Source organism: Cryptomeria japonica, chromosome 11 (assembly GCF_030272615.1).
Source record: "Cryptomeria japonica chromosome 11, Sugi_1.0, whole genome shotgun sequence".
Taxonomy (NCBI): domain Eukaryota; kingdom Viridiplantae; phylum Streptophyta; class Pinopsida; order Cupressales; family Cupressaceae; genus Cryptomeria; species Cryptomeria japonica.
This window is the reverse complement of record NC_081415.1, coordinates 579722987-579745779: the sequence shown is the minus strand read 5'-3', so window position 1 is coordinate 579745779 and position 22793 is coordinate 579722987. Positions and strand designations below refer to the sequence as shown.

Here is a 22793-nt window from a genome sequence, read left to right as displayed (position 1 = left end):
AGATATTACAATTATATGTATGTATGTATGGATGTATGCATGCATGAATGTATGTATTTACATACATTCACACATATATTCCTCAGATAAATATATATATATCCTTGAGATAGATATATTTATATATATATATATATATTTACATATATATATAAATATATATTCTTGTATAGTTTCATATATATATACATATTTATTAAGATATAGACTTATATATATAAACATATATTTTTTCAAGCATATTCATATCTAGGTAGGTTCGGATCCCAACAAGTCTATCTTTAGATTTAGAGTCATCTCTAACTTCTCAAATCCTCTAAACCACTTATCCAAATACTCTTAGAGCCATTATACTTTGTGATTTAATTGGCATCACTTTCCTTTCTTACTGGGCTATACCTAAATGTAGCTTTTATTGTCACGCTGCCATGTGTAGATAAGCTTGAGGATTAGCAGAAGACTAATCCATACATTAAATTAGTATAGGTTTATAAACATGATTTCATATTTCATCTAAGTATATGCGGCATGGATATAAAGCTATTATTATTAATGTAAAGATGGCCTTCCTCTAAGACTTAAGTCTTTCTAGGTATCTTTCTCTATAATTTCCATTGTCCGAACCCCTATAGTTGGAGAGCTTCAGTTGCCGTGTGAAACTTTATTGTTGGACATCACACGTCAGCTTCCTTTCTCGATCAAGGCCTTTTGACGGCTATTTGCGAAGTTGAGTTTATGTCCTCGCAGTGATGGGACAGCTGAAGTACCCTTCGCTTGATGGCTGTAGGGGTTAATATTAATGATCTTGCGCCTTGAAATTTGCACTCCATGTTTGGTATTTACTCTTTAGTAGTTGCTCATCATGCAGCTTTAAGAGTGCGAATCCTATTTTGGAATGCTAAGTTTCTTTTTGCTAAGCTACAATGGATACGACGCTCAGGCTTTTGGGGTTGAAACGTCAGATGGCCTTCGTCGGTGTAATTAAGGACGAAAGGCTGAGGGGTATTCTAGTCCAACAGAACCCTTTGATTTCTGGAGCGGTAATGAGATTTCTAGAGAGGGATTTCATTATGAATGAGGACCGAACCAAAGCAAACTCGGATATTGCAGCAATGTTTCTAGCCGTTGCAATGCATTTTGAGAGGGATAGGGACACGGTGGCGAAATTATGTAAGGTTGTCTTCATTAAAGACCTTCTTGGTGAATTGGAACGGGTTATGGTTAACATAGATGAAGAACTCACAGCTCCCAAACCACGGGACTATGATGTCCTTATCAGGAAAAATAACCCGGTCCCTCGCTCCCCTATTTTGGTAATTGAAGACCTGGTGGCTTTCTAAGCTCTGCGCTCTATCAGAAGTAGGAATTTCCTATTTCTCTCTTGGATTCTCCAAGTTAAGAAACCCCCACGGGAGAAGTGGTTGCAGAACTATCTGGAGGCGGAAAATATCACGATCGTCCCTGATCATATGCCTCTCCCTCGTTCCCCTGTTGCCCTCTCAGTAGATGCACCAGAGGGCTCCGGGCCTCGCCCCTCCCACAAGTTGAGCAAGAAAGGATGAAGGCCCTAGAATGGCATTCTTCAAGGTCAAGGTCACGTTATCAGAAATAATCTTTTTGTTTTAAGCAGTTATAGAATACTTAGAGGCAATACGCTTAACAACCTTTTTATTCTTTTTGAAAAGGAATGCTGCATAGTTGATCTTTCAAAACTTTTCCATTAGACTTGAGATGGTTATTGCCTCTTGCTGGTTTTTGTGATTTACGAAGACATGAAACTATATATCCATAAGAAATATATAAATAGGTGATTATATAAAGGCATAACATGGATCTTTCAATCTCTGTTTTTTCTGTAGAAATCTACTTTCTTGAGTCTTTCTTATGCTTCTAGGTTAAAATGGGGGAAGTGTTAATTATGCTTTGAGGCTGCGATTATAAGGGTTTTTTTGCTTTGATTCATTTATTGGTAGCCTCAGTTTCCAGTAGTCATCCTATGGCCTTCATTAGCACAATCTCGTTCTACAGATATATACTCAGAAATTTCATAAATACATATATATATTCATATATATATATATATATATATATATAGACATATATATGTATACACACACACACACACACATATATATATATATACATACATATTTTCATATATCTATATATATATATATATACACATATATATACACACACACACACACACATATATATATATATACACTTGTATACGTATATATATATACTATCGGTTATCTTTCAAGATTATTCATAAGCGTTAACATATATAACTATATTTAAATAAAGTGAGGAAAATTTTCTGTTCTTGCCTTTTCTAAATATGCAGTCTTTGATGCTTACTTCACTCCTCTCCCACATCGCAATCTTATATTCTTATCTTCAGTGTTATTAGGGTATCACTCCTGATAACAGATCAGGGTCACTTTTGCAGGAGATATTCTCTCCACTAAATGTTTGATTATACTGGTGTTTTAAAAGCTGTTTACTAAATCTAGTAAAACAAGATTTTACCTATAGTTAACAATGATTGGGGTAAAATAGTAGTGTGTATCGAATCTTTAAGACAAATGTTTATGTAGTCATATTGTAGCATTTTGTTCTGTATACCCAGTAAATCGTATATTTACTTCAGACATTAGCAAAGCACTTGAACGTATGCATTTACTGGTATTTACTCACAGTGATGATATATATTTTGGAATGCGTATCAATGAGAGTAATTCTAGTGCCATTAGCCTGTCATATCTTAAGACTATGGTTTAAAGGAAGCTAACATGCAAAACTCAGGGTCTGGACATAAATTTATATCCTGCAGGGTATAATCATACTCCGTCATCCTCTCTGCTATAAATGATGGGGAAAGGGAGGAGGGATTGACTGAATCCCATTTACCTACTTTTGTTATTGTAGCCTGGATCTCATCCTTCTCAAGGAGCACATCCAGGAGCATTAACAAGAGTCGGTAAGTTGGTGATCCCTTATCTGATTGAGTCTTGGGTATATCACTAAGATAAACAATTCTGGAAACCCAACTCAGTTTTAAGTTTTACATCTCTTATTTATATTCTGTGAGGATAGGTTTCACAAGATAGTTTACTTAAGGATCTCTCTAGATGGACAGTTAAAATTTCATTTATGATAAAGGATTGATCGGTACTAACATATCTGCCTAGTGTTTAAATTACTAATCATGCAGGCCAAACAGGTATACCTCGAGCAATTAAGGGATAGTATTTACAATCAAAGAACATCTTCAGAGGCATGCAGATGGAAGTTAAGGGACAAATGACTTCTGAAATTTGTAAATTAGGGCTTGTAAGGGAGGGGTAAAATAGAAACACCCCCTCTTGATCACCCTGGCCCAGGGTGGTGTTGTATTAAAATTTGGAATTTTTGTATATTAAGTCAGGACTAGCTGGACTATGGTCTCAGGCAAGCCCGGAGGTTTTCTCGCCTCCACTCTTTCCTACCGGCGCCCGCACGAGTGGAGTAATGTAAACTTCAAAATAATTAATAAAATTCTTGGCCTCGGCCTCTTACCAATCAAAAAAAAAAATTATAACATTAGAACTTCATCATTAATGATTATTTCTCAATTCCTTCTGAACTTGGGAATTAACCAATATATCAACCGTGCATCCAATTGCCTTACTAAAAATAGTAAGGGTCCCTCTCCAACAATCACTGACTTACTATAAATAGTAAGTCCCTCAAAATGGAACCAAAAACCTCTAAATAGCCTAGCCTTAGAATATACCAAAAATCTAGAGAGGAAAGCACTACCATCTGCCACCTGAAGAGCTCCATAATGCCCAAATTAGACCCTCTAATCGACGATACTAGCCTACGAGGGTCAAATGATAGGCTAATCCTTCGAACTCTAATGCTCACGAAAATGGGGACATTACAGATCTGAAGGAAGACCATTGCATGCGGACACTTATTTTGTACATGTTAGAATTTGTCATAAACACAACAAATCTACCTCGGGCTCTAAGATACCAGAATTGTGGCTGGGTTTGAGAAGGGTCTGAGTCTGGTCTGGCATGGGTGTGTCGCACGTTCGAACTCTTTTTGGCAGTCGCCAAAATATTTTGTGACCTTCGGTTTTTGCTTTTGATCGCTGGAAATTTTTGTGCTCTCTTTTGTTTATGATCTTTGTGTAGGATATTTCCGTTTCCGCTTGCGATGACATTTTTTTGTCTTTGTTTAAGTATATGGGTTTGCGATGACGTTTTTCTTTCTTTGTTTAGGTATACAGGTATATTTAGAAATTTAGACTCTAGTAAAATAGGTATTTTATTTATTTATTAATTTAACTTTTTTTTAAATATATATTTATATAATAATATTACTTTTAATATTATATTTAATATAATAATAATATTATCTATCTATCTATCTATCTATCTACACACACACACATATATATGATGGACGTACCTGTACCCGTGTCCAAGGAATTTTTTTTGCCATGCCCGTGCATGTACTTGTATCCATACCTGAATTGGTAACTTAGCTTGGTAACTTAGCTCGGACTTAATACCCAATAGGCAATCACAAATCTAGATTGGAGAATAAGGAAATCCTATATTAAATATGTAGGAGCGAATTACAAAGAGTAGCATATAAATATTTAGGCCCCTTGGATGCATGTTTCAAGGAAGTAACATGTTCAAAAGATCATGAGTTTATCTTCCAATCAGCAGATCAGTTGAATCAGTCTAAGCAAGACAAAGGTGACATCAGCTAAAAAGAGGTGGAACTTGACTGCCATCAATCAAGGATTGATGAAGCAATGGTGGCACTTAGTACCTGAGGTCAAGGTGTACATGCCATTATTATCTACCTAGGTGGGGTAATTAAATATTCTTAGGATTCTAATTGGACTTTATAACTACTTGCAATATTATACTCAGAATAAACAGTATCCGAGGTGAAGTATAATATTTACATCAAAACTCCCTTAGTGTAAGTTAGGAGGAAATAGAAAAGGGTACCAGCAATGAGGCTATATTTATGAAGATTCATGCTCATTGAACAACATTCATTCCATTAGGAAAAAGTAGACATATAGGTGCATTTAAAAGGTCTTACCAATCCATGAAGGAAAAATATGGTAGAAAAAGAAAAATCTATATGTATTTGGAAATTGTACATTGGTCGCTAGTTAGTGTTGAGTAGTGCTCAGATTAGGAGTCCCAAGTCTAACTGAAGAAGATGATTGTTCAAGACTAGGTGGAAATGGATGTAGAATAGGTGCCGAAGTTGATGCAGCTGCTGAAGCTTTGTCATGAAAGAGGAAAAATCAATTCTCAGTGGTGTCCTCTTGACTTGAAAGATGGGTTTCAACAAAAAGACACTAAAGATTTGTCATGTAGTTGTCCCAATGATTTATATCTAGATAACAAGGATGTTATTACTGAATGGAATCAGTGGAAGCTCTTGGTGAAGCAAACATTGAACTTAGTAGAAAAGATGCATGAGTATGAAGAACTCTCAAATTTGTAGTTGTTGGAGGACATGATTTAGGAACATCCACATGTACAAGACTGCCAAGATCATAGGATCATTCAGCATCTTGTATGCTTGTCAACATTACAACCAATCAATGCTAGGGTATGATTGTTGTTAGACCATTTGATCCATTTAGCCTTTTGATTTATTTACGTGGTTCAATAACAAGTCCATAGAGATAGGGCAAGAGGTTCTTCCCTCAACAATGCTTTAGGATTCCCACACATTATAACTTATAGTTCCAACTTCCATCTATGCTAGGTGCTCTCCAAGCACATAATATAAGGATGGAATGAACATTTAAAACCCATAATGAACAAGATAAATCCCCTCAAATTAGTCAAATGATAGACTAATTATGCCCCCATCAAAGAATGATCGGGGCAGTTTATAGATAGTGCTTTTATAATAAGCCATCAAATGATTTTACATGATAATCCCGTATAATTATTTAGTGGGCACTATAAAGATGCAAAATAAATGACCCTCCCAATGGAAGTTTATCTCGATTTGTGATTATAATTTAATGATTTGCATAACACTCTCCTAGATAATGACATGGCTTTTATTATTAGTGTGGTTATAATGCATGCTAGCAAAAGTTGCATCATTATAGATTGGTGAGAGCTTACTATTGACTACTAGAAGTAAAATAATGGAGACCTGGTGTAGAAGATAAGATCGTTCCCATATAGAGTGCATGAAGAACCATTAAGAGCAACCAAATAATATTCCAAATTTGAACCTGCACTAAATGACAAAAGTCATACTTAGCATGCCCCTTTTCAAAATTCATATTGTTCATGTCAAGAAAAAGATTGACTTCAATATCAAAAAAATAGATACATACCAAAAAGTGGGGAAACATATCAAAATAGATTTTGTGGCACTCTTACCATCTTGACCACAAGAATTGTTTGAATGATGCAAACTCGATTTCGTAGGTCTGCTAAAAGTCAACAAGATGTATAGATATAATCACATTGTAGTAGCATGAGAATTGAATCTAGGATCTTTTATTCTCTTTCCAATCTATATTACTCAAGGGAAAATGATTAGGTGGAATCTACAAACAAGATACTCGTCTTCATTATTTTAGAGATCGAATGGGTTTGAGGGTACAAATTGGGAAGAATGCTTATCGGCAACACTATGGGCCCTATAGAATGGCATTTGAAGGAACTACAAAGCACACACCCTTCTAATAAATGTATGGTCAAATAATTTTATTGGGGGATCCTATTGATACTGTAGAGTACTCTCCTTTGATCCCCATGCTTGATTCGAAGGAGCCTACTTAAACACTTATTGACATTCTTCAGCCAAAGACAAGTCCTACATAGTAGCATGATCATATGGACAATGTATCTCTAGTACCATCTAAGACATATAGCCCATCATCTAGTGAGGATGACGTGGTTTCTATTCAGATCTTGATGGCTGAATTCTCACTATATAATAGAATGTTCAAGATTGGCACATATAATGCACAAAGTAGTAGAATTTGCATGGAAGTTGGAAAGTGCCCATTCTTCTAGTTTTACAAGAGGTTCAACGTAGTTTGTTGAAGGGGAGTGCTATAATGAATTCATTAAGCTTTTTCTCATGGGTGACCCCATAGTTGGTAGACTGTGACTCGACAAAAACTTGGTAGACCCAAAATTTATGCTCAACAAAAACTCAATAACTTAAAAAATTGTTTAAATTTGTATAGAAACACATTTTATTTGTAAAACTCACTGATAAAATGTAGTATTCAATGAGTCCACAAATAAGTGCAAAAGTGTTTTTTATTAAATTTGAATACAAATTGAATACAAAATTGCATGATCATGTGGAATCCTGATATAATAGATAGCTAACAACTACTATGAATTTATGATGATTACCTTTGTAAATCATCATAGTAATTTATAAATTACATGTTACAAAATACAACATTTTACATCTTCCTCTTCACTAATCCATTGGAAACTCGGGGAGAAATTGAGGTTCTAATCCTTGAAGTTTGTTGCGGCTCCTTGCTAGGCATAGAAGGTTGTCCTTGTAGCCCTAGCTTGAACTCTATCTTGCTAGTAGATGGAAATGACTCCTCTACCTCATTGATGTCATCCAATCCTATCCCTCCTACTGCACCCACATCCTCCATTGCCTACCTCTCAAAATCAAGAATCTCATTTTAGTAAACAATGGTGGTTGCTCATCCTGCCCTATCCAACTGTTATAAGGATCAATGTCATCCAAATCAATGACCTCCTTTGATTTGTCCTCTACCTTCTTGCGTGAAATTGAAGGTTGTAATGCACAAAGACAAGGTCATTGAGGTGTTTTTGAGTTGATTTGTTCCGATTTTTTGTGTGAATGGCCTCAAACTAACTCCAATTGCGCTTGTAGTTGGCTCCACTACAAGGTTGGCACAAAATGTGGATTCCTAACCTTTAAAGATTTGGGATATTTGCACTCCAATCTATCCACCAAGAATCTAAAAAATACAATATTAAAGAGTTAGTAAGAAAACCATATTTTATGAAATTATGAACAGTTGTAAATTTTGAAATTTATAACTTGTAAAATGCATGAGATGTAAAGGCTCCAATTTTTGTTACTCGGTGATTGAGTGGTTCAGTTATGAAGAAAAGAGTTTACCTTTAGTAGTCATGCAGTTGTGTAATTCTTGAATAATGAGGTTTCTCACCTCAACTTGGGGTGTCATCTTTTCAATGCATGTCATGAGGACCTCCATAACCTCTCCATTAGGATTTGAGAAGCTTTCCAAATGGAAAAGGCTGAGGAAGTACCCTGTTGCATGGATGGGTTGATGTAGTTGATTGTTCCACCTCTAGTCAATGATCTCCCAAATGGGATCAAATTTAAGGCTGTTCCCCTTGTAACAGTTTCAGATGGACTCTTCGGCCCTATCTATGGCCTCATAAACCCTATTGGGTTTTGATTCCCATCTATCAAACAAAGATCTCTAACCAAGGGCTTTGACACTTGCAATTTACAAATACAATAAGATTAAGATTACAAATTTATAATGAAAGACTGAATTAAAAAATAAAATACTCTATTTGAATTTAGAATTGAAGTTTTGAGGTTACCTTTAGGATCTTTGTGGCTCTTTGTGCAAAAAGATTATCAAATATCCTTTAGGCTTCTTTGAATATGATAAGTCTAGCTATGGTTGACTCTCAAGCATTTGTTTCAAGAAAGTTAACAACCCAATAATGCTTTGTAATGTTGGAAAAAGAGTTGCAAACCTTGTGACATTTGCTTGCACCAACTGTTTCCCTTTGGTGTGATCTCTCATCTTAAGAAAACAAGGGTGATTTTAAATAAATTTTGCTATGCTTCTTTCATCATCCACTATCGGTCTCACCTAATCAAGTTGCATATGTCCTCAAAAAGAAGGTCAAGGCAATGTGCTATGCAAGGGGTCCAAAAGAGTGACTCTTGTCCCTCTTTGAGGAATCTTCCAACTACCACATATGTTGTTGCATTGTTAGTAATGATTTGAACTACATTCTGTATCCCCACATCCATGACAACTTCCTTTAACATTAAACTCAAAGTTTCTTCATATTTTACTTTGTTAGAGGCATCTATTGATTTCAAAAAATTACCTCACCATTTGAAGCTACCAAAAAGTCGATAATGGAATGGTTCTCTTTCTCCTATCTAAAAGAATAGTGCAGCTATACTTGAACCATTGCTTCTTCTGTTCTTCACTACTGACTTTGCCTCTTCAATCACATTCGTTAGCAACTTTCTACTTGAGTCTTTTTGAGAAGGTGCCTTGTAGCTATTTCTTGCTACTGTCAATGCATTTACCAAATTTTCTCAATAAGGATTGCTTGCCACATTGAAGGGAAGATTGTTGAAGTACTAAAAATTGGCACATGCATTATCTGCTTCTTGATGCACCTCCCTATTACAACAGTTACCAAATGTTCTCAATAAGGATTGCTTGCCACATTGAAGGGAAGATTGTTGAAGTACTAAAAATTGGCACATGCATTATCTGTGTCTAGGTACAAAAACTATGTGGTGTTCGTGTAGGCACTAGCACTCTACTTGAAGTAGATGAAGTGGATGCTGTTGTGCTTCATATTTGCAGACCAAGAAGGGAGCCCACTATGCCTTCACATGCTGTATCTTCATTTGTTTCTGCGTGCATTTGAGAACCATAACCACTAGCTATGGATGTAGCAATGGTTGCCCTTATGCTCTCCCTTTGTAATTTTTTCTCTTTTGTCAATGCAACGTGGGCATTCATCACTCTTTTTAGCTCTTTTGTGGTGTTGTTATAGGGCTTGGCATCACAATGAGTAATGCCTGAAAGGTGGTATTTGAGGCAATTTATGCCTCCATGATGTAGGTTTTGGTATTTTATGCAAACAACTGTCCCAAGTGTCTCTAGACCAGCAGGACGAGTGCCTGCAATCGGTGTTGATTGAGTTAAACCTGAGCCTGAGCTTGATCTAAAAGCCTCTTTATTTGACATTGTACCTAACCTATAAGTACAAAGTGAATACACAACATTTTAATTTCTAAATGCAAAGAAATTAGCCTAAGTTCAACATAAATTACTAAAAATCAGCTAAATTTAGCCTTAGATTAGTTTCAAACTTTAAATTAACATATATTATTTTAAATTAGTATAAATTAAATCTATCCTAATTATTCCCCAATAAAGGTTAAAATAAAAAAAATAACTTGTGTATACAAAAAATAGTGTATTCATTAAAAAAATCAATAAAAACTGATAAAAAAACTGGTGATGAATCCAATTTTTTGGAAGTAAAATTCAAAATACTAATTAGTTTTAGGAAGCTATGAATTATTTTTAACCTACATGCTAGATTTTAGCAGCCAAAATGAATAAAATGCTTGCAAAAACAATTTTTTTTACTATCTTGCCCTTAAAATTCTTCAAATGCCCTTGAAATTTGCCAAAAAAATCCTTCCAATCTCCTCAGAAGGATGCAAGTGTAATGCTCCACCAAGAAACCCTAGAGGAATAGACTAACATTCCAAAAAGAGTGAAATAAATTATTTCATTCTTTTTGGAATGTTAGTCTATTCCTCTAGGGTTTCTTGGCGAGGCTTTACAGCAAGAGTGTCTTTAAATGGCAGAAAATCACATTTTTGTAGCATTTACGATGCATTTTTGGTGCTGTTTTTACCTGTACCACGTAAACTCAGCATTTGATGAATTTTTTGCTTGGACTCGCTGAGTTTGTGGTGAGTACTCACCAAAAATCGGTGAGTGGTTGTTAGAAACTTGGTGAGTTTTTCCCGAAATTATTTGTTTTGTATAAAATTCGGTGAGTACTTGCTGAGTATGCCAACTATGGGTGACTCACTTTAGAATTATCAGAGATGAAACATAATTGGATTCTAGTTAGGTACCCTCCTTTAGTGGTTTTAATAGAAAGCCCTCAAAGCCTTATGTTTCAAATTGAGATGGCAGCTCAATGTACTCTTGATGCTGAAATTGATGAATCTATATGTACCTCATAAAAATTATGGGTGGAACTTGAAAACGAAAGGTTTCATTTTCGACCCTGGCTATCCCAACAAGTCCAACTTATTGAATTGGTGTCATGTCCCTTCCATTAGTATATATATATATATCCTAAATAAAACAATTATTATTATTATTAATTAATATGAAAATTACCATCAAATGATTATTTGAAATTTATTTATTTATTAAATATTATTATTTAATTATTATTTATTAAAATTTATTACTAATAATGTTCTTGAAATATTCAAATAAAAAATAAAATTAATATCATATAGTAAACATAATTTATATAGTATAAATTATAAAACATGCGATCAACCTACTCTCATCATCTCTGGATATGAAAGATTGAATATTGCATTAACCCATGTATCAATTAACAAACAATGATATGGATATATTACCGATGCATCCAAAGGATTGACTAAGTATCAAAGACTACCAATTGATCATCACTGCATGCTATTGATCTATCATATTACCCATACACAATCGACTAGATTAATAAATATCAATGAGTCCAAGAAAATATATAATATGGTGCAATGTTCGGCGATCATGTTAACATCGATTAGAATTAACAAATACCAAGAATCGCCATTATCCATTAGGGACAACGCAAGACATGACTCTTCAATAAGGTGATTCTTCAAAGGGCGTGACCTTTAAGAGATAAAGGTATAAAGAAGTTTCAAATACGAAAAGGATAAGAAGAGGAATTACATAGAACTAAAAATATAAAATATATAAATATTTAAGGAGAAGAGAGGGACATTATCTGACAACATCTATCAAATCAGATCAGATCAGAACAGAACTGTTATTAAGTTACAGGCAGTTACATCCTTGTTTCGGGTGGTATGTGTTTAATAGGTAAGCTTCATATATGTAGCCCGATAATGTTTGTATATAGAATTTGATAACAATATTAACCAAGACTGCAATATTGTATAGCAGTAATAGTTAATTCCATAACAGTGGCAGACCAGATCTGCTATGCGTCAGATCTGTCTGCCCTTTTACCAGCACCTAAATATAGTAAAAACCAATGTTAAAGCAGTGGTAGTATCAATAAAGTATCTAAAATGTAATTAATAATTAACAAATACATTCATATTGGTTATATTATATATATATTTTTTTATATATATATATAATGTCTTAACTAGACAAATAACGATATTAGATTGTAAATCAGAAAGAGCTCATAAGAATTATGGATGTATGATAGATGAACCATTTATTTATTAATAGTTAATTGATTGAGCAATGGAATATCACTAATTGGATTCATGTTAAGGGGAAATGTCTCCTAATATATTTAGTTTGAGTCATAAGTATATGGAAATAGATTGATTATGGTTAAAACATGTCTAAACCTAGTAGGGGACATTACAATGGTATCAGAGCTATGATCCTACCATCCTGCAGGATAAAGATGAATCAATGAATCATTCTAGTCAGTAAGAAGAAATCTGACAATACGTGTATTCACGTGTATGCTTTGTGTTTGCAAATATCTATGTGTATACTTTGTGTATGCTTTGTGTTTTCGTACATTCATGTGTATACTTCGTGTATGCCTTGTATGTTCATATATATACTTTGTGTTTTATTGATAAATGATTGTAAATTGCTTGAGGACAAGCAATTTTGAGTGGGGAGGACTGTGATGTCCCCATATTAGTGATTGATATCTGAATATACTTACGTATCAGTTAGTTAATTATATGAGTTTATGACTGAAACTCTATAGTATTATGTAATCAGCTTCATAAACTTAATAAATAGATAATTAAAGACATTTACATTAATAATACATATTCATTAAATATTACATAATATTAATATTCTTATTACATGGTAATCATAATGTAATATTGACAAGGCAACAATAACTAATAAGACTAATAAAACATTAATAAACAATATATAACAATATAGTGGCAGACAAGATCTGACACATGTCAGATCTGTCTGCTTTCCCATCCTTTAAATAAACCATACATTAAGGCAGCACCTATATTAAGGAAGTCTAAGATCAAAATGGTAATCGATGATCACATGTTTATCATGGAAATCGCTGTTTATACATAAAGTTGCTAATGTAATTTATTCTCACCGATTACATTAATAACTAATCACCGATAGAAGACATCTCTACATAAAGATGCATTTCTTATTAGAGTCATGACTTATGAAGAAGTCGTTGGAATTCATATATCTTAAGGTTAGGAATCCAGAATTATTTATTCTTGATGATACCAACTCTTATCCGTAACTAGCAAATGAACAAGATAGACAATTAAACAAGACAGAAACAAATTGTTAATCCTTAATAGGAATGTAGTTGGAAGGTTGTATGAATGAATAGGGAAAGGCCTGTGTAAACCCATCAGGCGTCTATCCCAAGATGGGTAGAGATCAGCGACCCATGTAAGACCTTGAGGGTGTCGTCCCAAAATTAGGCCTGGGCTTGGATCCAAAACCCTGAGGGAGTCGTCACGCTGAGGTATCAAAGCGTCCTATTCAAGATCATAATCCTTTCCAAACTTACATTAGTAGCAAAGTTTTTAAGTTGAACTCCATCGTGATGTTAATTTCTATTTCTATTTCTATTTGCTTTGAGAATGTTGGAATTATGATGTCTTAAATGGTTAAACTTACTTGGGGACATTACAGGATTTCTTATTGCTGTCATGTTTTCAGTATAATTACATCATGCACCTTTCTAATGTATGTTCCTTGTATTATTTGTATATATATACTACGTGTATTAAAAAATTGCTTCATGTCTAATATGTTTTTCAGCATGTATGCCTTGTGTCTTTATGTATGCCTCATGACTGATGTGTCTTCAACATGTCCATTCCATAAGTGCGTTTCTCATGTATACTTGTGTACTACTACATTGTTTACATGTATGATATGTGAATGACTCATTCCTTATGCATATTCATGTCTATACTTCACGTGTATTTGTTATCCATGCTTCATAAATGACATGTTGGTTTTCTGCCTAATATGTTTTCCACATGTATGACTTGGTCTTAAATGTACTTATGTGCATGATTTATGCCTTACATGTATTCCTCTGTACACTTCATGATTCATGATTTTCCGTGTATTCATGTGTATTATTCATGCTTTATGTAGCTACTTCCTGCCTTATGTGCCTTGCTTCATGTTTTACGTATCCGTGTATATTGCTTCAAGCCTTACATGTCCTATATATTACTTGGTGTTTTACGTGAATGCTCCATGCCTTACATCTATGCTCTGTGCCTTATGTATATTACCTTATGTTTACATGTGTGCTATTTCATACGTCATGTATATACTTATGGATTTGCGCTACATGTCTGATAGGTACTTAAGCGAATTGCTTCATGCTTTAAGGGTATTCACGTACCTAATGTATGTTTCTCTGAAATGTATATACACTTCATGATTTGTGGATATTTATGTATTTGTTGTGTCTTCAATATGTTTGCTCCCATGTATGTTTTAGGTGTATGTTTATATTTGTAATGAATGTATAATTATGTGATTGCTCCATGTTTGTTACATTTTCAGCATGACTGTGTCACACACACCTTCGTAATGTATGTTGTACGTCCTGACTATGCTTCGCATCATGAAATGTTTTCAATATGTTATTCTATGTGTATTTTATATGCCTTTCTCAAATGCTTCATATCTTAAACATAGTTACTTCAAGACTGATGTGTTCACGGAATGCTTATCTCGCGTGCGTTCTCTAAGTGTATGTATCATGTATGCGTTGCATGTATTTCACTTGTATGTGCATGCCTTAATTGTATTCACTTGTATTACACATCTACTTCACACCTTGTGTATATTCATGTGTATACTCCATGTTTTATGTAGATGCTTCTTGCCTTATATGCTTCAGATTTACTCCTTATGTGTATTCGTATGTATGTCTCATTTCTTATGTATTCATGTGTATGCTTAATGTATTGAGAGTGCTTACTCTATGTATGCTTCATGTATATGCTTTGCACCTCCATATGACATGTACGCTCCATATCTTACATGTACATGTGGATATTGCTACAGGTATTACTTTTGTCTATGCTTCGAGATTTCCATGTATACCTCAAGCTTTGAATGACTTCGTGTGTATTACTTCATGCCATCCTCTTAATGTCTCATGCTTCATGTGTACTAAATATATTCAGGCTTCATACCTCATTACTTTACATGTATTGTGTGTGTACTTCATGTATGTATACCTTATGTTTTATTAGGAGATGATTTGATTGGGAAAATTGTCAATTGCTTGAGGACAAGCAATTTTGGGAAGGGCGGACTGTCATGTCCCTTCCATTAGTATATATATATATCCTAAATAAAACAATTATTATTATTAATTAATATGAAAATTACCATCAAATGATTATTTGAAATTTATTTATTTATTAAATATTATTATCTAATTAATATTTATTACTAATAATGTTCTTGAAATATTCAAATATTCAAATAAATTAATATCATATTGTAAACATAATTTATATAGTATAAATTATAAAACATGCGATTAACCTACTCTCATCATCTTTGTATATGAAAGATTGAATATTGCATTAACCCATGTATCAATTAACAAACAACGATATGGATATATTACCGATGCATCCAAAGGATTGACTAAGTATCAAAGACTACCAATTGATCATCACTGCATGCTATCGATCTATCATATTACCCATACACAATCGACTAGATTAATAAATATCGATGAGTCCAAAAAATATATAATATGGTGCAATGTTCGGCGATCATGTTAACATCGATAAGAATTAACAAATACCAAGAATCGCCATTATCCATTAGGGACAACGCAAGACATGACTCTTCAATAAGGTGATTCTTCAAAGGGCGTGACCTTTAAGAGATAAAGGTATAAAGAAGTTTCAAATACGAAAAGGATAAGATGAGGTATTACATAGAACTAAACATATAAAATATATAAATATTTAAGGAGAAGAGAGGGACATTATCTGACAACATCTATCAAATCAGATCAGATCAGATCAGAACTGTTATTAAGTTACAGGCAGTAACATCCTTTTTTCGGGTGGTATGCATAGGGTATGTGTTTAATAGGTAAGCTTCATATATGTAGCCTGACAATGTTTGTATATAGAATTTGATAATAATATCAACCAAGACTGCTATATTGTATTGCAGTAATAGTTAATTCCATAACAGTGGCAGACCAGATCTGCTATGCGTCAGATCTGTCTGCTCTTTTACCAGCACCTAAATATAGTAAAAACCAATGTTAAAGCAGTGGTAGTATCAATAAAGTATCTAAAATGTAATTAATAATTAACAAATACATTCATAATTGGTTATATATATATATATATATAACCTTATTAATGTTACAACATTAGAGTATATATATATAATGTCTTAATTAGACAAATAACGATATTAGATTGTAAATCAGAAAGAGCTCATAAGAATTATGGATGTATGATGGATGAATCATTTATTTATTAATAGTTAATTGATTGAGCAATGGAATATCACTGATTGGATTCATGTTAAGGGGTAATGTCTCCTAATATATTTAGTTTGAGTCACGAGTATATGGAAATAGATTGATTATGGTTAAAACATGTCTAAACCTAGTAAGGTACATTTCAATTGGAGAGAAATAAGTCAGCCACAAATAATAGAAATTATCGAACTGAGTAACAAATGATAGGGTCAAATCCTAGCTAATGGAAGTAGTGGAAATGGTCAGATTCTAGAGAGTTGTAACTCCTTGCTACTCACCAACTGAAGTAAAGGATATAATTAGCATATGTAGTTGGAACATTTTTTTTGGCGGGGGGCTGATGTAGTTAGCATATATTTGTCTTAGTTATGTTTGTCTCTAATGGGTCTGTTGATTATTCATTGGCTTGGAAGTAAAGAGAAAAAAAATTCTTGCTAGTTGCCAATGGCTTGGTTACTAGGCAACTGTCAAGGGGTTTATATAGATTTCTCATAGTTAGGGAAGAGACCACATTTTTGAGTTGCTCCTTGAACTGAAATTTTGTACAAGAGCATCCATGAAATGAATAAAAGCAATTAACGATATTATTCTGCAACTTTTGAAATAAATCATTTATATGTGTTAAATCTATTTAATCTCCAATAAATAGTTGTTTATCAATTGAGTAATAAATACCATACTGGTCAAGATCAAGCTCACTAAATTTAGGGAGACTAAGATTGGGCAATGAAAAATTAGCCTTAGATGGTGATTAGAAACCTTTTCTTTGGAAAGAAGATTCATGTACTTGCAACAATGGTATTTGCATACCATTAAAAACTGAACATAGAGGCAGATCAACCCACATCGAAAGAAAAAAAATATTGAAATTTGATAATCATCATGACGATAGAAAAAAATATCTAGAACTATAATCACTTCGTGGTGACAAAGAAACTTGGAGGGGAATCCCGTTATTTTGAAATACATAGAATGTGAAACCTTGAATATGACTATATTTTCAATCAATTGATAGAACTTCAATGCATGTGCACATCTTAAGCATTATTATTGTTTCACTTCATATTCTTAGCTCGTTGGAATTTACTAAGGAAATTTTATGCCACCAAACAAATTGTAAATTTTTATTTAAAAAAATGAAAATTGCAAGTCTATTAGTGTGTGTATTTGTTGAGTTCTTTTAATTTTTTCTAACACATATCAGTACTTTTAGAAAATCCAATGTAATTCATGTGATGTATTTGAAAAAGCTCTATTGGAATTTTCTTCATTTCATGGGATGCTTATAGGAGACATATAGGAGACACAAAGAAACTTCATCTGAAATCTCCTAATATTTGGAGATGTCTCCATATTGGTCTCCGAGACAGGGACATGTTTCTGGTATGGGAGATGAGTACCAGGGGTTAGGGTACGAGTCTCTCGATAACTACACAAAACACAATGGCTTGATTGGTTTACACACATTTGGGTGATGAATGGGTTGCTGTGGGTTATCTGACCCTCATCCTATTCCCTTGTAATAGGGGAAATTGGGATTGTGATAGAAAGTTGGGATGCTGAAACTGTCAATTTTTGAGTTTATGCCTAGGATTATATATTTGGTACTTAAAAAGGGCAACAAAATATTTGTGTCTTGATGGAGCATGATATGTTAAGGAGATAATGTGCAACTCATTTATATGTAGAAAGCATATAAAATGTTTTAATTGCATATTCTACCTAATACAACAAAACTAAAGGCTTATGTAGTGTAAATGATAGTAGCCATAATTTTGTATCCTGTATTCAAGTTCTATTCAAGAAGTGAACACATTTTGCATGTTATCCCTATATTATCTATAATTATGTTTTGTCGGCAAGAATATCACCTTGTAGCAGGGGGCATTTTGATTGTGATAAGATAATTGGGGCAATTAAACTGCTAGTTACTAAGTTCACGTCTAGGATTGGAAGTTTGGAACTTACAGAAGGGGTCAAAATCTTTATCTCTGTCTTGATGGAGCATGCTATGTTTAGAAGACAATGTGTAACCCAATTATGTGGGAAAAGCATATTACATGTTTTATTGCATATTCTATCCAATACTACACAACTTAAGTCCTCTGCAGTGTGAATGGAAGTAATCAAAATTTGCTATTTTGTAAAAGTTCTATTCAAGAAACACTTCACATATTGTCCCAATGTCGTCTATAATTGTAATGTCCGCATCTTTAACCTAGAGAGTTAGCCAATAATAAACAATTTGTAGTCAAGGGAGTGGCAAACCTTGAGCACCCATAGCTAGTTAAAAGTTAGTAGAAGTAGATGTACATGGCAAGTTGATAATTAGAAGCATAATAGATCAAGTTGATATGTTATCCATCCATCAGGGGATAAAGACTTGCAAGCATCCATCATACCAAGCTCACATATTGTGAAGCATGATGACCTTAATCCATACTACTGCAGTATGATACACCAGTTTTCATATAAATCCCTCTTCATCATGAAGATAATATGTATCAATGATATATGATCATATAAGGAGATCAGTCCTTCATTACAGTATGATAAGAGCAGAGGGAATGGCAATGAGTGCCAAGGTCAATTACATATATCCGATAAACAAGCAATAATAAACCCATGAAGATGCAACAACTATCTTTGAAGACATCAAATATACAGACTGGTATCAATTTGGGGGAAAGCAATGAAGCCTAGAAAGCATCGATTATTAACAAAGGACAGCAACTTGAATGCAGATCAAACAATGAACTGTTAGTGAGTCAATCATAAACATCGACATAATAGCTATTACAAGAATGAATCAAGCAGATCGACTAAGGCATAATTGGTGAATGTAATTGACACCAATTAAGATCAAACATCCTTAATACAAGTATCTAGTTGATCAATCAAGGAGGCCGATTAAGATTAAAGTAATGATGAAGATCAATAATTATTGGGAGACAGCGATTGGTATTGTTAAATCGATTTAAGGAATTGACAACTAATCGGAGATTAGTCACCGATGATAACAGCATACAATTCGATGAGCAAAGGATTCTATTAAGTGGCAGCGATTTGATTAAATAATATCAAATAAGAGAAGTAAATGCTAACCCTTGATTAGTCATTAAGAACAGTAATTGTAAACTACATTGATTTGTTATGAAGAAATTTGATTAGTAAAAGAGGTGTCTCATTGGACATGAATCCCTTATTTTTGCATGATATAAGAGGGAGATCAATCACAATCCAGCAAGCATCGTGGAGTCAATATTTTTTATTCTTATCCAGTTTGGATCACTCTTAGTGAGCATATGCTGTAGACACAATATCGGGTGCATAAGCAAATCAATTACCAATCTGAGGCAGCCCCTTCATATAACTTATAAGTCACCATCAGAAAAGGCAACATATTACCAGTGAGTGATATAAAGATTTCAATTTGCTTATATATCAGCAAATCAGACATAGCAACCAACAAGGAGCAATAGATATTGTGATTGCATGTATTAAAAGAAACATGCAGACATAGTATCCATATCTGAAGTTGCAAGCTTAGAGGTCAAGATCTGAGACAGCAGCATATCGCTCAAAGTGATATTCCATATTTCTATAATCATATTGTCCTATCAGCCATAGCAAACACACTGCTGCCAGTAATACATATCAATTGCATACTCATATTGTTTATATCAGAAATAGCATCATTGACTATCACTAGAAGTGATAGAAATATTATATTAATAACGTATTTCATATCCCTGTAATAGACATTGCTCTTAATAATTAATCATATCAGTACCTATATCATATTGCATATACACATTGTTAAATTGAATCTGAAATAGCAGTAGATATTTGTCATATCTTGCATTACTGGATCTAAGCATATGTACCTATTAGAGTAAGAAGAAGTTACGGTCATTGTCCCAACATTCTAAGTTACCCTATTAATGGGACATTACAAGTGGTATCAGAGCATTGCAGTCTGTGGTTCTATTGCATTGTTTGAGACATTATAATAATTATCTATTGTCACCAAGAATATTAAATTTACTTTAATAATGAAAATGCAATTGTGTGGAATGTATAATATGATTGCATATTTATTTCTGAGTCAAGACATATATGTTTTTCTTGTAATCGTTGGTAATATCTAATCTAAGGTTACTCAAAAGCCAATATTCAAGCCTTGCCCATATTCTAAGTTGTGACATATTTTCTTCTAATGATAGATAGGTTTGGTTCACCATATGCCTTTACTCTGTTTATTAAAATTGTGTCAGTTTTCTTCAGGATGTTTGGCAAGGCACTCAACTTCTTGCTACAGATGTGGCTGCTGCATCGGTCCTACTACGAAGAACCTTGACAGGCGATGAGCTTACTGAAAAGGAAAAGACAATTCTTCAAAGAACACTAACAGATCTTGCTTCAGTTATACCAATTGGGATACTCATGCTTCTTCCAGTAAGTCTAACATAAGGGCTCTTTCTGTTTCTAAATCCATTCCTCATAACTATTAGGAGGGTTAAACTATTAAGAGAGGGGTGCCTTTATGTGCCTCAGTGATTTGGCTGAGAATGCTCTAGTTTTGATTATGATTTTTTTGTACTATGAATCTTTGAACTTCTTCTATAGTGCTTCTGAGAAGTTGGTCATCTGCCTCCTTTGATTCTCATTTATTATGATCAATAGATTCTAATTTCATAGCAATACCAGAGATTGTAATAGCATCATGCTAAAACGTACACTTTGTATCTCTCTGTTCCTTGGTAGCACTACTAGATCATTCATTAAGGACTCATGACTAGGGGTCCTCTTGTAGCCTTTGGGTGATTTCATCCTGATACAATTTTTTAGTTCCTAGTTTTGTAGAACTTGTGGTTAAACATATTTTGTTTCAGAGATGCTTTTTTCCTTTTCCTTGTTTAGGTGGATATTTCCACTTTAAGACACCATTGCTGGTAGTAGCTTAACAGGTTGTATCTAACAGTAGGGGTCCTCTTGTAGCCTTTGGGTGATTTCATCCTGATACAATTTTTTGGTTCCTAGTTTTGTAGAACTTGTGCTTAAACATATTTTGTTTCAGAGATGCTTTTTTCCTTTTCCTTGTTTAGGTGGATATTTCCACTTTCAGACACCATTGCTGTTAGTAGCTTAACAGGTTGGATATTTGATCAAATTTTGGTTGACATTACTTTTACTATAATTTATTTCTTTATATGGAAGTACATAAATTCTGGAAACAAATTATCAGAAGGAAAGAAGTAAACTGCTTAATGCCCTAGAATGACCAGTGTAGGTCAATGAGATTCAGGTGTACGGAAAGTTACGTAGCAGACAGCAGTGCTAGAAAGCATGGTTACTGGGTTTGCTAAGTGTAGATGTGTTTTTTATTACACCTCAAACACAAAATAAAATGCTAAGTATTCTATCCTCTCATGAGCAAGGAAACCTCAAATGCTAAACAATGTGATCAAATAAGGCAACCCCAAAGTTTCTTTAGTCAGGTCTTGATGTGCAACTGAACAGTCTCAGTGAAATGATGTGATATGCTGGTATCACAAAGGGACTTACGCTTTGCTGGAACTGGAATTCTAATTTAACTCCTCAAACACATAAAGATCAAAAGGGATAGGAAATCTAATCGAAGAATCTAACAATGCAAGAAACAATTGCTGCCTTACTGAAACCAAAACAAGCTTTGCTTCGCCATGAGGAAACAACTACACAAAGATGGTGCAATCTCCAAAGGGTATGCAAATGATTTTCAAATCACTTATGCCCATCAACACAATGAACATGAGCATAGAGCAATTGAAATTAAGCTTTTAATATGGGTTCAGACTAACCATGTACTGCAATTTGCAATCAACAAATAGCAAATGGTATGAACATATAGGCTTCACCATGAATCAACAATAAAATCTTATATTCATCTAATCAACTCCATGTAAACAAACCTAAAACTTGAGAAGTAGAAACCATGCAACATGTTGAAACTCATACAAAGATCCACCATATCTTCAATGAAATCATGTATTTATTCCACCACAGTCTTGGCAACAATTTCTTGTCTCCTACTCTAATCTATTCTGCACTACTACTTCCTAATTTCTAATTATCAATTATTAACCTCTACAAAATTGTAATGTCCCCACTTTGAAATATAATTTAATAATAAATAAT

At 33.8% G+C, this 22793-nt stretch overlaps 1 protein-coding gene across 3 annotated transcripts in view; it reads left to right on the top strand.

The window, feature by feature from the left end:
• LOC131072923 (uncharacterized) overlaps positions 1 to 22793 on the top strand; it is a 254611-nt gene that overhangs the window by 215795 nt on the left and 16023 nt on the right. For all 3 annotated transcript variants that reach the window (XM_058009227.2, XM_058009228.2, XM_058009229.2), the window contains one exon: positions 20901 to 21071. In XM_058009227.2, coding sequence (XP_057865210.2) covers positions 20901 to 21071 — 171 coding nt within the window. The remainder of the gene's footprint in view (positions 1 to 20900; positions 21072 to 22793) is intronic.